Below are 17318 nucleotides of genomic sequence, written 5' to 3'. Positions count from 1 at the left end.
TTTACAATGAATGGGAAAAAAAAATGTAATCCAAACGGGTTTTATTTCTTTGTTCCGATACATTCTTCGACAATAACAACACATCGTTCTTTCCCAATTAACGGACGGCGGGAAAAAAATAAATCTGTTGGGTGGGTGTGCGGCCGAAAAGAATATCATTTCACGAGAATTGGCACAATTAGCAGCGAGATTAATGTCAATACTTTTGAACGTTTTTTTTTCTCTTTTAACAAATAAACAAACTGTAGAAAAATGAACATGCTTTTTTTTTTCTCCATAGTCCTTTTAGCACACTGGTCCATAGAGGGGAAACGGGTGGGAGAGGGGGGTGGGGAGGAGGGGGGGGGGGGGGGGGGGGAGTGGTGGGGGCGAGGGAGAGAGCAGAACAAGACATAAACCTCTGACTAAACAGGAAATCTCCAAGACTTAAGACTTAAATAAGTGTCATCGCATTCAGGAAGCACAGGTAAAAACAGAGCGACAGAGATGCAACTACTCAAAACGTCACAAACTATAGCAACGGGATTTTTCATTTTCCTCTTCTGGGTTCTCGATTACTTTCGTTTTGTTTCCTTTCTCGTTTCCGTCCTGAAAACTTCTCGTCGGGGGGGAAAGGGGGAGGGGAGAGGGGAGAGGGGGTCGGGGTCGGGGTCGGGGGGGGGAAGAAATAAAAACAATCGCGTCACCTCCTCCTTCTTCTCCTCCTTTTCTCGCGCTCTCTCTTTCCGTGAGCTCGCGATTGCACGTCACGGTTTAGTCCCTTGCCGTCCCGGGAGGGTGAGGAGAATCGCGTCGGGCATCAGTTACGACCCCTAAAGCCACAGCCAAACCGAGTCGACCTCACAGCATCACAGCGGCCATCAATATCGCCAGTCGCGTCAAGGTACCATTTTGCCCGAGAGGAGCTTTTTGTCCAGCAGGGAGTGTGGGGGGGTGGGGGCAAAAAAATTAAGACACTTGGGGGAGGGGGGTCGCAAGTGTTTCGAGTCTCTTAGAGGTGTAACCTGGCTCAAAGACCACCCCCACCCCCAAACCACCACCACCGCCTTACCTCACCCCCTCTTTGCCTCCCTCTGTCTGTCTGTCTGTCTCCACGCGTGAGCAGGAGGACACATTGAGGCCTGAAACCAGATGAATGAGGAGATGTGCAGATATACGCTGTCCGTTCCCGGAGCCGACAGTTTAGATGACCAGGTCGTTGTAGCTCACGTACTTCTTTTTTGCTGGGGGGCCTGCAACACGGACACACGTCAGTCAGCGAGGGGGGTGGGGGGCTGGAATATTTCGCCCAGAAAATATAGAGTCAAATCAGAGCTGGACTAGTGCACACTCCCACTCAGATTCACTCCCTCACACTCATTCACTCACACCCACTGCTCCATCCCCCCACCCATCCCGAGGATCCTGTTGGCAGCTTTGACCCAACCACTGGGACCCAGAATACGGGGTCAAACAAGACGTTAGCACATCACAAGACACTTTTTTTTCACCCCAAAGATCGCTACCTAATTACACCGCTCCATGCTAATCACTGAAAACTCAAGCACATCAAGGCATCCGTCATCAATCACTGAACGCCCTCTGTTTGTCTCTCTCGCTCTTGCTCTTTCCGCCCTTGTGTGTCTGTCTCGCTCTCTTTCTCTTAGTCTTTTTTTCTCTCTCCCTCGGTCCTTGCCTCTCTCCCTCTTTCTCGTTCTCTCTCTTTCTTTCCCTGGTACAAAGTGAATTCCATAAAAGGGAATTTGGGATTCTAAGGGAAACAGCAGAGACTGTAATGTTTAACTCAAAAAAGCGTTTGAATAAATCATGAGAGTGATGATCTATCTCCTCGCTCCTCACTGATCTGAAGAGCCTTTGATCTTCGCAAGTTCATCCAACTGCTGAACACACACATTTATACCACTTCACATTAGCTGCACACAATCCCGGGTGTGGAGGTGGGAGAGGGAACGAGGCAGGGAAGGAGAGCGGAGCGAACGAACGGGAGAAAGGGGAGTGGGGAGTGGGAGAGGAGATCACCACGTAAAGCTCTCCCGAGACTCTTGCCCCGGCTTGAAGGCCGCTCTGCAAGCACAAGTTGTTGTTGTAAAACGGTGGTGGTGTGGGGTGGGGGAAGGGGTTGTCAGTTCGGGAGGGAGGGGGTGGGTCAGAAGCCAAAAAAGCCACGTCAATCCACTTCACAGTGTATCCTGTGAAGCGCTTTGAGACGTCTCAACGGTGCGAAAAGGCTCTGCAATCAAACGCAAGGATTATTTTACTATTATTACCCCCCCACCACCACCACCCCCGGGTAATAATGGCAGGTAAGTCCAGGGGGAGAGACACTGACTGAGGAGTGTGGGTGTCAGCACAGGATGAGTTAATCCACCTGCGCAGCAATCAGCTGTCTGGGAGCTGACAAACCACAGAGAACTCAGATTCCTGCAGCTCATTTATTTCCTCCCACCATCACTGCCTGTTACCTACATCCTGAAGGTTGCTGTTGAGCCGGGGGCTACCGCTGTGGTGACATTAATAACACGCTTTTTTTTGGGAGGGGGGTGGGGGAAGAAAAAAAATGTGATTTAAATGACTCATTCGTTTGGATTGAGTCAGTTTCGTCTTCATTTCTATCTTCCCGCTTCCCCCAACATGAACCCCCCCCTCCCACCCACACACACACGCACACACACACGCACACACACACACACACAAGCACACACGCACATCGAGGACATTCAGCTCACGGGCTAACGGTTTGGAAGAGCGTCCGGCTGCGTTGCGAGACGTCAAAGCCAAGCTGCCATTTTGACTTCTCAAGCCCTCCGTGGTCTGGCTCCTCCCTACCTGTGAGACCTACTAAACCATTACCAACTTGCCTGCTCCCCCCGCTCAGCGGGCACTGGCCTGCTCCATGTGCCCCCAAGCCACCCGCTCCACCATTGGCGCTCGAGCCTTCAGCCTCCCTGCCACCCCACCACCCTCTGGAAATCCTTCCCGGAGCTCCTTTGCCTCGCCACCCCCCCCCCACCCCCAACCACCTTGGGAGGCCTGTCTCAAGACCCTCAAGAGTCTCTCTCACCTTGTTCAGGAATGAGGGCTTTGTTCTGAGTATCTCTGGCTGGTTTGAGAGTGTCGCAGTGACCGTGGGCTACAGTGAAAGAGAAGAGCAGGTTACCACACAGGTACAGGTCATAGACACGTGGTGTGCAAATGGACACCCCTCTCCTCCTCAACTCCCCCACATCCCCTGCGTACCCCTCCGCCCCTCACCTCCCCCTCCCCCCACCAACAATGCTGCATTGTCAGAGATGTCATCCAAGGTCCCGCCTGCGCTTGATCAAGCGGACGTTAAAGATTCTGCGGCGCAAACTGGCAAAGAGAAGGGAGTTGCTCCCTCCTGGTGTCCTGGCCGACAATCCCCCCCCACCAAAGTAAAAATTGCCCACCGGCGCCACGGCTGTTTGCCGGGCCTCGCGGTGTCGCTGTACGCAGATCGGCTGCCCCGTTTGCCCGCAGAATACAAGTCTGGTGAAGCGCTTCGAGACGCCTCGACGAGGAGATAAGGGCGCGAATCAATCAAGCCCGAGGAATTACTACCTCTCGTGGCCGGATGGGAGCAAATCCGGAGGATCCTAACCAGGATGGGACGTGCCTGGCTGGGAGGCGAGGAACGGGTTAAGGATTGTCAGGCAATTCGCCGCACAATGGCTTCTCTGTTAATTGTGAAATTGACGTGAAATGAACAATGTGAGGCCAGTTAATTGCACTGTAGCGAGCTGTGTAACGTCAAGCCTGAGCTCAGCGATCCAGGCCTAGCTCTGCAAAGCGATGGTTAGGGGACAGGGACACAGCAACAGGAGAACCTGCAGATAGCACTTCTTCAGCGAGCGAGCGGTAAAACTTATGGAACGGGCTCCCTTGTGAGACAGACATCGGACGCGGGAGATGTCGTTTGTTTCAAGAACAAACCAGATAAGCTTTCTGCTCGGAAGTAATGCCTGGGGTACAGTATGTAGTTCGGGGCAGGACACGGCAAGCAACTGATGGCCAGGGTGGTGGAAGGCGAACTAGAAGGACCTCGGTCTTCTTTCGCTTGCGAGGCGAGTGCTCTAACCGCTGAGCTACAGGACTCCACACGACAAGACACTAAATACAACCCATCGAGCAGCTTGTCAAGGAGAGAAGGAGCCTTGGACCCTGAACTTCCTCCTAGTCTTAACCCACGTCTTCCGATTTCGGACGAATCCTTGAATTCGGCCTGGATTTTGGAAGCGGATTTTCCAATGTTGCTTTGGAAAAAAACCATCTCCTGCACGGAATCGAAGCAGGATTTAGGAATATTCCACGGATCTGAGACTCGAAGACAGCCCAGTCCGATATTTGGGCTCAGACCGGACAGGGGCCGCTCTGAGACATCTCGATGACGGGATAAGGCGTTAAATCAACTGCGAGGATTATTATTACTATTAATATTATTATTCATGGAAGGCCGACTAGCTTGAAGGAAACCATGCCCTGATTTGTTGCACTTGCAATGTACTCTGCCAGAAAACCTCAATTATTCATCAAACTAAATTATATAATACTTCCCCAACCCTCCGAGGATCACCTTGGCATCTGAATAAATGAGAGGAGCATTTTTTTTTTTGTGCGCGCGTTAGCGAGAAAGTGGAAGGGGGAGAGAGTATGTGTGTGTGAGAGAGAGAGAGAGAGAGAGAGAGGAAGAGAGGGAGAGAGAACCTGTGTTTGCAAATGTATATCTCCAGTGAAATATGGTTCGGATTTGTGAGTGTACAACAAGGAACCAGCCTTGCTTACAGCAAAGAGCTCAATTTATACTCCGTTGTTTTCGCTTTCATTCATCATTTTAAACCCGGTGCGGCATCCATCAGATGAAACGCGGGTGCGTTTCAGAAGGTAAACAAGTTAAACAGCTTGCGCCACGATCAGGTCTACAAATACATTTCCCTTTTGGTTTCGGGGAGCTTTCGGGGTGAGGCGAGGCCAAGGGGGAGCCAACCAGAGTTCGTAACTTGCTCGAAGATTTATGAATCGAGCTGCATTGAAAAAAAAAACGCTTGTAAAGGAAGCGGAATGAATAATTAATACCCCCTCCTCAACCCTCCCCCCCCTCCCCCCTCCTCCTCCTCCTCCTCCTCTTCCCTCCCCCTTTGCGCGCTCAGCTAACCTGATTGACTCTCCAGACACCCTCAACCCAGAGAGCCGCCGGCTATTTGGGTAAATGGATTTAAAACAAATTGTCTCTGGTAGCTGAGGCGTGGAGCGAAGGCTGTTTTATATCATGTGAGCGAGTCTCAACTCCACTCTGCAGGAAGAGAACAACAACAACAACAACAACAACAACCACCTGCACTTATAATAGTGCCCTTCGCTCCCAATGCCGTCTCACAGCCCTGAGCCGCAAACAAAGGAAAGCGTCAGCCCTTATATCTGAACGAGAAGACCGCTCCCGGTTTGGTGGTTCAAGGCACCAGATTGTCCTCAAGTTGGCAACGTTGCCGTTAGGTTTGCTGTTCGGCTGCCAGTCTGCGATCGAACTGAATGTTTTATTTGTGTGCGCGTGCGTGCGTGCGTGCGTGCGTTGGTTCCTCCCTCTACTCTTGGCTAAACGTACTTTTGGGCTGGAAAATGCAATGTTTCTTAACAGATTCTACGTGTCAGCACAACCGTGTTATGGAACGTGTTGAGAAACATATGGGTGAGCGATTACATTGAATCTTGAGACGTGGAAGGCACTGTACTCAAATATGAGATTATCATAAAATAATAATAATAATCCTCGCATTTGACATAGCGCCTTACCACATTGTTGAGACGTCTCAAAGCGCTCCGCAGAATATACCGTGAAGTGGAGTGACTGTGTGTTTTGTGGGTCAAAAAATATTAATATGATTCACATTACACTTGCCCTCAATCCCTCCGCCTTGCCCCATCTCTCCCCTCTTTCAAGTCCCGCCTGAAGACCTTCCTTTTCGACTGCGTTTACGGTCACCTACCCCTGCACAGGAAGATTAAAGTGTGGACGATATTACACAGAGGAATAAGTGAGACGGGAATAATACCTGCGCCGGCGTGGAGTAATTGTTTGGTAATTGGAGACAAATGAGACTGATCTATGATGTAAGTCATAATTGTTCCTATTGATTGATCAGCCACAGGGGGAGTGGGTGTGCGGGGGGGGGGGGGAAGCAGGCAGCAAATCTCATTGAACAGAAGGTGAAATTAATTCACTCAACGACCTCTGCTCGTGGGAAACTGACACGTGCACGTCTCTGTATCACAAGCACACAGCACAGTAAGAGACCATTCAGACCAGAACGTTTCGCCCACAAAATACACAGTCGATCTCACTTTATCCCGTGAAGCGCTTTGAGACATCTCGACGATGTGATAAGGTGCTCAATCGAATGCAAGGATTATTATTAACCCATGTCAGTCCAGCCGATGTCCTAATCCCGATTATTTCCTTGCTTCACGCCCTCCCCTCCCATCCCCCTGCCCGTCCTCTCCAATCTCCTTCCTCTGCGTGCGTGCGTTTGTCTTAATTTTCTCTTAAATGTCCCTCAGTCAACTTTACGCTGACACCTTAATGGCCATTTCATAGGGAAAGGTTGAGTGGGTGGGGGTGGGGGGGGGGGGGGTGGGGGGGGTTGTGGGTCACTTGCTTCAATTGAAGAATTTGCTTCCCGTAGCAAGAAATTCCACGTTAGCAATCAGTGTGGAAACCAGGATTAACTATAACGTGTTTTCCTTTTCGGGAATAATTAAAGGCAGGATCTAATTAGGGAATTAAGATCACAACCTGCAGACAGTACCGCCAATCATTCAATCCCTCAGCAAACCTGCTTTCCTTTAGCCTCTCGGTTAAAAACCTGCCACCGATTTATTTATTGGAAGGATTATTATCCACCCATCACCGCCCTTGGGCTGAGAAGGTTCTATTAAGCTCAGCCCCTTACAGAGCACCTGAGCAGAAAGCAATGAACTCATACATACGTGGCCTACTTACTGTTGGGGTCTACGTTCTCGCACAGCTCTGTCTTGGCCTCGCCGTTGGGTCGATCGGCGGACTTGTGGGAGAGGCGTGAGGACATAGTGGCGGCTGTCACCACCGCCTTGAAGCTGCGTTTCCTCTTCTGGACGTTCTGCTCCGGGTGGAAGATGATGATGTAAACCTTGGGCATGTAGAGCATGCCCAGAGCCACCGAAGCACTTAAGTTCATGGATATGGTTAAGGTAGTGGTCTGTACGTACAACTGGGAGAGATAGAGAGAGAGAGAGAGAGAGAGAGAGAGTGAACAACGAGAGTCACACTGACTGACTGTCTCTACCGAACGCAAACCGTTCCCCTCCCCCATTTTTGCCCGCAAAACATACAGTCACTCCACTTTTACAGTATATTCTGTGAAGCGCTTTGCGATGTCTCAACGACGTGATAAGGCGCTGTATCAAATGCAACGTAAATTATTGGTATAAATAATGTACACGCGCAAATATGAGCCCCGCCGCCCTCTTTGTCAGCGAGCTTCTCGCTCTTTGCCACAGATGATTGATGCCTGTGATCGCATTAGTCCCACCAGAGCTTAAAGCGGATTCTTAAATGTCGTAGCCCCGTTGCGGCCATCCATGCAGGGAAATTCCTCCTGCACGCATGAGGGGAATTCACTAACCCCGATCTCGGGAGTCCCTCTCCGCGTGTGGTTTGTTTGTTTGTTTGAAAGGTTTATTGCGTAACCAACCGTGGTTTTATTGTGTGACCAATTTAATGCCCTGTCACATCGCCGTCAGACTGAGGGGGTCTCCTGCCGATCCGGCGGAATTCACGATCCTTATTCTCCTGCCCGAAATCCAGCCGGTCACCCCCTTTTTAACCCACTTTACTCTAAGGTACCTGATCACCTCCCCACACTCGTCCCGCCCCACACACCCCCTTCATACCCACACACACACACACGCACGCACATACACACCCACACACCCCTCCACACCAACTCACGCACATACATCTTCCACCCTGTACACATGTATGGGTACGTTTCGCCCACAAAAATATGCAGTCACTACACTTTACAGTGTATCCTGTGAAGGGCTTTGAGACGTCTCGAAGACGTGGTAAGGCGCGATATCAAATGCGAGGATTATTATTAGTAGTATATACATACACACACACACAGACACACTCATACCCACACACGCCCACATACATACACACAGGTTCCTACTCAACACACGCACACGCGTGCACACACGACTACTGTCAAACAATGTGAACAATGCCACAGCTCCACAGCTGCCCTCGATTCGAGTCGAGCTGGGATCCCGCAACCATTGGCCCAAAGGTCCGTCTCCATCCTACGCCACTATTTATATAACCCTGCACCGCCAACCGTACAGAGGCAGGAACACACTCTGAACAGAACTGAGCTGCTGTCTGTTCACCAGAATACTCCCATGTGTCTTTGGTTCTTTCTTCAATCTTAATGTGTGCGTGTGTCTGTGTGTGTGTAGTGTGTGTGTGTGTGTGTGTCTGTGTACGTGCGTCTGTGTGTGTATGTATGTGTCTGGTCTGTGTACGTGTGGGTGCGTACGTGTGTCTGTGCACGCGTACGTATGTGGATGTATGTGTGTCTGTGTGTGTGAGCAAGTGAACAAAATAAAGAGATAACAGGGCTGCAATATTTAGCATGTTTTCACTGAGGTCTCAGTAAACCTCGTGAGACACAACGCCCGCGCTGTTTTGACAGACACCCCCCCCCCCCACCCCCTTCCTGGGAGAGGAAAGCTCAGTATCACAGCAGCTCACACCGATTCCACGCCCCACATTTACGGGAAAAAAACGACTGTCGGGAAAAAACCAATTAGTGTCAGATTTAAGGGGAACTTTTGCATTGCAGTCATGGGTCCTTTGGGAGCTGGATGGAGACTGGATTGAAGCTGCTCAATGCGTTTACGAGGTCTTTAAGTGCCTGCGATAAAGAGAGGAAGTCCTCGCGACTCAACTGGTTGGGTTGGACACGGGTGGAATTCGAAGAGGACCCGATGATTAATTTCTCCTTCTCACTCCCTCTCGCGCTCTCATACGATGAAGGTCAAATAGGTGCAAATGTCACTCAGATGTTCGCAGCGCTCTCTCTCTCTCTCTCTCTCTCTCTCTCTCTCTCTTCGGGGTCCAGTGTTAATAATAATAAAAGAACATTTGCATTTGATGTAGCGCCTCATCACATCAGCCAATTGCGCAAAGCAGTGTCCCCCAAACAGTTGTGGATTCAGTGACCAGATTTTTTTTTATTTTGGAGGGATTCTTACCCCTGGAAAGTGATCCCCCAATCGACTAACAACCGTGTTCCTTCTTAATACTCGATAAACAGAGGTGTGTTGAGTAAGGAAGCTTTCCTGAGGTTTCGCCCCGGATGGGAATTGAACCCGGGTCCTCTCGCTTGCGAGGCGAGTGCACGAACCGCTACTCTACAGGACTCCGTTCTAACGCTGCGGCCTTTTACACCCGATTGCTTTACGACTTGTCAAAGGTGCACCAGATTAACCGATTGGCTGCAGGATTTTACTGCAATAGTGTAGTGACTGTGCGATTGTAGGCGAACTCGGGCGGCAGCCGATGGCGCACAGCAACGTCTGGTAAACAGCCACCACGGGAGCGATCCATTTTATCCGGGGCCGGATTGTCGGCCAGGACACCCGGCGAGAGAAACCCCCTACCCATTTTCGATTGGTGCCGCCCACCCACTTGAACAGACACGTCTGGAGACCTCGGGTTAAACGTCTCAGGTAAAAGTCAGCACCTCCGACGATGCGCCCACAATACCCCAGCGCGGCAGTGCAGCGTCAGCTTAGGCCTCGTGAGTTCAGATCCAAGGGCCGACGACAGAAGTGCTAACACAGCAAAGGAGAACACAGGTAACTCTCAGAGGCAATTCCGTTTCAGCCAAGCTAAACCCTAAAGGATTCATTAGCCAGGTTCCTCGCTGTACGCACAGTTTCTGACGGTATTACCCTACTTATCTGGAGTGTGGAACAAATTCCCCCTTTGTTAACAGAATAACGTTAAGGGATTGGAAGCAGCAGAACTGAGAGACCCTCAGGAAATTGGCTTCTTAAGAGTCGTAATTCACAACATGTCAATTACTCTCGAATAATGGGTGGAAAAATTGCTTCCTGTGAATGTATAATTTGGCGGCAGAACTAGACCCATATTACCTGGATCTTCCCTTCCTTTCTAAATAAAAAAAAAGGTTATTTTCCTTATATAACTCACGAGCCAATTTCAGTTGGGTCGAGATGTCGAAAACGCTTCTGAGAAGTAATTGGAAGCAATTAAATGATAATAATAAAATAATCCTCGCGGTTTGATACGATACCCGCGTTGCCTTTCACGTGGGAAGGACGGCTCAAAGCACCTCACGGGGAGTCCCTGTAAAGTGCAACCGCTCTGTGTTTTGTAGACAAACGCTACAACCAATTCGTACACAGTAATGACCCCACAAACAGCCACGGAGAGAGGGACCATTCTTATCTGGGGGCGAGAGAGAGAAAAACTCCCTTCTCTTTTCGACCCCCTCCACCCCCACCAGCGTTGCACCTGACCGCCAGCCGGGACAAAACACTTTGCAAACACGCCTTGCGGTGTTATTTCAATCCGCTCGTCAAACGCTTGGCGTTTGAGGCCGTGTTGTTGATTTATTTATCGCTGGGCTTAGGGTTGGCGCAAAGCTACTGTACGCACTTCCCAGAGTGTACAGCGGTCCTTTCTCCCCCCCCCCCCCGGCTCCCAGGCTTGATTCAAGCCATTAGCCAGAGAGACAGAGGCCGATCGATCACTCCCACTGACACATAGCACAGTGTTTGATTGATACACAGCCAAGCGGTTACGGCCTGCTGTTTACTGACTGTCACGTTGACGGCCTGCGACTTGCTTTACATACTGTATCAAACAAAAAAAAGGGGATATAGCGATGAATTCCGCAGGTATTGGCTGGTAATTTGTTACCCCACCAACCCCCCCACCCCCCACTCCCACGGGATTAATATTGCATGCCGTTGAGAGCCAATTTCGATTGCTCTCTACGGCGTGTCGGAAAGTGACACTTACAGCAGCAAAACGAGCTCCACAATTCTTTTTAAAGAGCGACGTGAAAGTCGCTGCTGTGTCCTTGCAGCGCGCGAGGGGGGAACGAGGGAGGGCACAGCGATGGTCGCAGTCAACTTGGGTCCTCTCGCTTGTGAGTCGAGCGCCCTAACCACAACGCGGCAGGAACACAGGCCAACTCCAGCACTAAAACGCAGCACTCCCCCAGCTCCGCACGCACGCACGCACGCACACACACACTCACTCCCCCACCCCCTTTGCGTGAGATGTCAAACCGGGACCTTGTGCAGGTGGACGTGAAAGTTCCCGCTGCACTACTCGAGAAAGAGAAGGGAGTTTCTCTCTCCTGATGTCCTGCCAGGTCTGCCCTTGCAATGCACAGTCACTAGGTTTTACGTCTGCAATCGTGTCCTTCCTGAAGCGCTTTGAGATGTCCTCCCGACGTGATAAGGCGCTGACTCAACCGCAATTCTTACTCATTATTACGCCCGAGCTGCTTGCCACGGCCTGACTTTGACGGCATAAACACTGTTTATTCTCAAGGTTAGCAAAAGGGCTTCGAAACAGGGAAATTAGTCGGCGTGAATGCAATTCAAAGACAATTAAACCGTGCCCTGATGGAATTTCGATCCGAGGTGTGGCTAATATCATTTTATTCTGACAGATAGCTTTTTGCATTAAAACTCTGCGATCCGCTCATGTCTTTACTACTCCACCAATCAAAAGGAAAATGTGATTAAACATCAACAAGTTTCTCCATTTCTTGGGATTGTAATTAAAATGCAGGCGGATGCACGACAGCGTTGCTGGGGCAGACTGATGCTCCGATGCAGTGCTCGCGTGTGCGCGTGTGTGTGCGCGCGCGTGTGTGTCTGTGCATGTGTGTCTGTCTGTGACTGCGCGTGTGTCTGTGTCGCATGGTCAGAGGTGCCGTCCTTTGGATGAGACGTTAAGCCGAGGTTTCCCACCTGTTTGTGCCATGACACCTTTCGAAAAGAGAACGGGTTTTACCCGTTTAAGGGGGAGAGGGAGAGAGAGGAGTAAGGGAAGAGAGGAGAAAGAGAGAGGGAGGGGGCAGAGTAAAAGTAAGAGGAAGAGTAAGAGAGAGAGAGAGAGCAAGGGGAGAGGAAGATTGAAAGCAAGGAGAGATGAAAGAAAGGGAGGGGTGAGTAAGAGTGAGAGAATGTGAAAGACAGCGAGAGGAGAGAGAAAGCAAGGGAGGAGGGAAGGAGGGAGGGAGGGAGGGAGGGAGGGAGGGATGAAAAAGAGTAAGAAACATAGAGAGAGAGAGAAAATGTCAAACTATAATAATAATCCCTCCAAAATCAAACAATAATAAATTGGTCATTTTCAATCTACGACACTTTGTGGGACATTACTGTGCGCAATTGGCTGCTGCGTTCGCCCACAAATATATAGTCAATTCACTTTACAGTGTGTTCTGTGAAGCGCTTTGGGACGTCCTCCCGACGTGAAAAGCGCTATATCAAATGCAAGGATTATTATTATTATTATCACTTTCATTTTGGCAGCTTTTCTCACCAGCTGCCCCGGGACACACCTCTAAAATACCTAAAGGATGGCCTTTCTATTGTAATTATTCGAATCCCACTCATTAACAAAACTCCTCTGTGCTTTGACCTCTTTCTGCAAACAGCTCCACGACTCTATTTAAAACCCGACAGGACACAGGGCGCTGCTGCCGCGTTTCGCCCGCAAATGCGCAATCGATTCACTTTACAATCTATTCCGTGAAGCGCTTTGAGACGTCTCGAAGACGTGATAAGGCGCGGCATCAAATGCAAGGATTATTATTATTATTATTACAGAGAAATAATCTCGGGGCTAAAGAGAATAATAATAATAATAATAATAATAATAATCCTTGCATTTGATACAGCGCCCTATCAGGTCGCTGAGACATCTCAAAGCGCTTCACAGAATACACTGTAAAGTGTAAAGTGTATTGGCTGTGCAAATTGCGCACAAATAGTGTAAACGTTTGGAGAATCTCCACAGAGGAGGGCGGAAGGGTCTTGTCATCATCAGAGATCTGGATGGGGGCGGGCGGGGGGGGTGGGGGGTGGCAGGGGAGCCTGGCAAACAGTGCCCAATAACCTGTGGCCCCCACCCCACCACCGCCCAATGGATTAGGCTTTCAATCAAACTGGCTCTCTCTCTCTCCTCTGGAACAAGTGTAGGAAGATTAAAGAGGAATTGACGCTTGACTAAGTCGATTCTGCACTAACTCCCAGTCCGAGGGTGAGTGGGAGGGGTGGTGTGGGGGAGGGGGTAGGGGTGGGGGGGGGGTAGGGGAAGTGGACGGAATGCGTGGGCGCTGGGTTGGTTACCAGCGGTGATAATGCCGATTGCACTTTACAGCTGCCTTTCATTAGAACTTAATTCCGTGCGATCCACCTTGGCTCAGTCAAGGCTTCCATCTAATTGACTAAATGCCTTCAGCCAACCAATTATTGTTGCATCTAACGGGTTACAATTAGAAACGATTCCAGTTGTGAAAACAGCTGGTTAGACATTACACGAGCAACAATTTTCTCTCTCTCTCTCTCATCAAACAGCGTCGCTAGCTCACCCGCTGGAGACGCGATTAGAAAATTTACAGCGTGATCTTAATAACCACCTTTCCTTCATTTTATTACCTTGCCCAAAAGCACTCTGCGCTCAAATCCCTCTCACGTCGGGAGAACAGCCTAAAGGGTATCGCAGGATATACGGTAAAGTGGTTTGGCGGCCAGTTTGCACACAGCCACATGCCCCGCAAACAGCCAAGAAGTGAACGACCGATTCTATTTGGGGGCGGGGGGTGCAACTGATAGCCAGCGACAACAGGAGAAGGCTCACGCTTAACCGAGGTCTTGTCTGTGCCTGGTTCAGGCGGACGTTAAAGATCCCACAAATCGCTGCCACTTTTACCTACAAAGCTGCAGTCGCTTCACTTTATACAGTAAGAATCCTTGGAAATGCTTTAAGGGGTTCTTTTGGGGTGAAAGGCCCTGTTTCGAAAGCGAGGATTATTATTATTATGTTGCTGTTACAGTTCGAAATCACTCCGTAGGGGTAGTTTCTAAGTGTTTCTCAGTGATGGGTCACCCAGACAAATAACACTGCCACGTTATACACGAATAAGATGATACTTTTCTTAATATATTTGAGATTCCTAAAATCGCAGCTTTTTTGCAGGAGTTTGATGTTTTGTTCATCGGGTATTTTGTCAAGCTGCTTCTGAATAGTCTTATTAACAGTCCCAGTTGCACCGATGCTTGTAGGAACTATGTTTGTTTTATATAATCACATGCATCTGCAATCAATTTGTAATTCGATATATTTCCTGTACTTCTCACGTTCCTTAGTTCTTACGCTGTAATCACTTGGGATCCTCGCATCAACAGTACTACATCTACAATCTATTTATTTTTATGGTGATGCCTAGTTTGTTACAGATTACTTCTGTGTACTTGCGAATCCCAAAATAATTGTGATGTTATGTTTTGATGTCACGTTTGGTTGGTCTTTCCATCAATATCCGAGTGTTTACAAATTGTCCAGTGAGTATATTAAGCAATGCTATTATGTCGAATGAGATACTCTGATTGTGCAAAGGCTGGACATGATGACAATATGTGGTCCTTAGTTTCCGGTACTTGATGATATCTTCAGCATTTTGGATCAATCTTTCGCTTTAAGATCTTTAAGTGGAGTCCTGTAGCTTAGTGGTTAGAGCACTCGCCTCGCAAGCAAAAGAACCTGGGTTCGATTCCCAGGGAGGGCGTACCCGGTCGTAAGTAGAACCTGGTTGGTAGTCGATTGGCGGATGGCTTTCCCGGGGGCAATAATCCCTTCAAAATAAAACAAATAATAATTTGGTCACTGCATCCACGACTGTTTGTGGGACGCTGCTGCGGCAATTGGCTGCCGCGTTTCACCCACAAAGCACACGGTCAAACCAAGTTACAGTATATTCTGTGGAGCGCTTTTGAGACGTCTCGAAGACACGATAAGGCGCTACGTCAAATGCAAGGACCACATAGGACTATTACAGTAGTAGATTTCTCTTGTGCTGATATTCTGAGAGCTTCTGTTTCGGTTCTCAGATCCCCCTGAGTTAATCACTCGTAGCTTTGGTTCCAATCTACGTCCTTGTTCTTTCATTTCTCTTGAAAATTGACCATACATTTTCTTCTCCCATTCATTTTTTTTCTACAAGATATCGTTTAAGGACAATTTTCATTCCATGTGCCATTTGCATTGGTTTAGCTGCTATTTCCTTTTGATGGCTGTCATATTCTTGTTTGATCTAGATTGCTTTCTTTAATGGTGGGACATTACTTTGTTCTGATTTTCATGTTTTTCTATCATTTCGATGCCCTCCGTTGGGACTTGTTCTGATATATTCAACCAAACCTACAATTGCTGATTCATAAAATGCTTCAATTTCAATCAGGCCTCTTTCTCCTCCTTTTCTTGGCGTATAAATAGATTGGCAATCAGCTTTTACATCAATATAAGGCCGTGAACGGTCAACAGTTTTCGCACATTTCCAGCAATATTTTTCAGATCTTCGATCATCCACTCAGCTCCTGTTAACCCTGTAAGCTGAAGCCCTCACGGGTAGGGTGGTCCTAGCTGGACAAGCGGCGGGAAAGCTTACCGGACAGCAATATCAATGGCAAGCTATGCGGCTTTAGCTGTTTAGACTCCAGCAGTTACCCCCAACGCACACTCTGGGCTCCCCCCCCCAGGCCTTCGCTCTTGCCAACCTGTGCCTAATGCTATCTGGAATTAGGTGAGCAGGATGCGGCCCTCCAGGGAGAGAGGAAGAGAGAGAGAGACACATTCCATTCCAACAATCTATCTCTGGGATTTCCATGTGTAGTGGGAGGTGGGGAATTCTCAACGTGGTTTGGATGCTCTTAAGCAACGGTGATGGGTTTCCGCGTGTGTCAGACACCCGGCTGACCCCCCCCCCCCAAAAGCTGTAGGTTCTTACTGATATTGCAATCGTATTAACAGCAAATATTTTATTTATGGCATTTAACTTTGTTTTCAATACCAAGCCGACTCTCCTTATATATTCAGAAACGGCTTTCAATTTCATACTTTTATGATCCATTCCATCACTTTCATCTATTCCAAGTTATTTATACACTTCATTTGGATTTAGTCCTTTTATTGGTATGTCTTGGCCGAGCTGATTGTTGTCAGCTTTTTGAACACTTTAATAATAATAATCCTTGCATTCGATATAGCGTCTTATGACATCTCGAAGATGTCGTAAGGCGCTATATCAAATGCAAGGTTTGACTGTGTATTTTGTGGGTGAAACGTTATAGTTATAGGTCATCCATTATAGGGTGGATGGTCAGTTTCTTTGTTTGAGTGTTGTGTGTTTCAGTTCATAGCCATATGCACTGTCGTTTAGTTCCGAGCTGAGAGGAGCTCCGAAAGATGAGCAGCGAAAGGAGTCTCCTTTGGAAAATTCCTTCCTTGATTTTCATTTTGTTTGTCAGAATAATACCTCCTTCGTATCGCAAAATTGCTTCAGTTTTCCATTTCTTCATTGCATTATTTATGGGGTTCAAAAGGACTGGGGTTAAGTTCGTATATCTCTGCGCATTTGCTAACCCAGCTTTGAAGAACACTGTCAAATACTTTCAATCAATTTATAATCAAACTTGCTCAACCTGCATTTGCGTTTTGTAGTTGTTAATTAGTAGTTGTCATGTTGTTTTTATCATGTTGTTAATTAGTAGTTGTCCTGCCATCCATAAGATCCTTTCCAACATCCCTTTCGCTCAGCAGCTTTTACATTGTTCTCAATCAGACATTTATGAGGCTGTTCAGTAAGAATTGATATTATTATTATCATTATCATCAGATAATAATAATAATAATCATAATAATAATCCTTGCATTTGACATAGCGACTTATCACGTCTTCAAGATGTCTCAAAGCGTTTCACAGAACATACCGTAAAAGTGAATTGATTGTATGTTTCGTGGGCGAAACGTGTCAGCCAATTGCGCCCAGTACCGTCCCATAAACAGTCATGGATTAATTTAAGGAATTATTACCCCCAAAAAGCAATCTGCCAATCGACTAACAACCAGGTTCCTACTTACTGCTGGGTAAACGGAGGTGTCAAGAGAAAAGAAACTTGTCCAAGGCTTCACCCTGCCTGGGAATCGAATCCAG

The 17318-nt window shown here is 48.3% G+C and overlaps 1 protein-coding gene across 1 annotated transcript in view; it reads right to left on the bottom strand.

Annotated features, from left to right (window-relative positions):
• Positions 1-355: 355 nt before the first annotated feature.
• The window catches only part of LOC103185046 (metabotropic glutamate receptor 7), an 83532-nt gene continuing 66569 nt past the window's right edge, over positions 356-17318 (bottom strand). Inside the window, exons 9-12 of the mRNA XM_042339587.1 lie at positions 7013-7259; positions 3062-3130; positions 1052-1232; positions 356-595 (exon numbers count right to left, since the gene is read on the bottom strand). Coding sequence (XP_042195521.1) covers positions 1183-1232; positions 3062-3130; positions 7013-7259 — 366 coding nt within the window. The 3' untranslated portion in view covers positions 356-595; positions 1052-1182. The remainder of the gene's footprint in view (positions 596-1051; positions 1233-3061; positions 3131-7012; positions 7260-17318) is intronic.

The sequence above is a fragment of the Callorhinchus milii genome, unplaced genomic scaffold (assembly GCF_018977255.1).
Source record: "Callorhinchus milii isolate IMCB2004 unplaced genomic scaffold, IMCB_Cmil_1.0 Scaffold12, whole genome shotgun sequence".
Classification (NCBI taxonomy): Eukaryota; Metazoa; Chordata; class Chondrichthyes; order Chimaeriformes; family Callorhinchidae; genus Callorhinchus; species Callorhinchus milii.
Note: the sequence above shows the minus strand (reverse complement) of the source record. Positions and strands in the feature narration are given on the sequence as shown.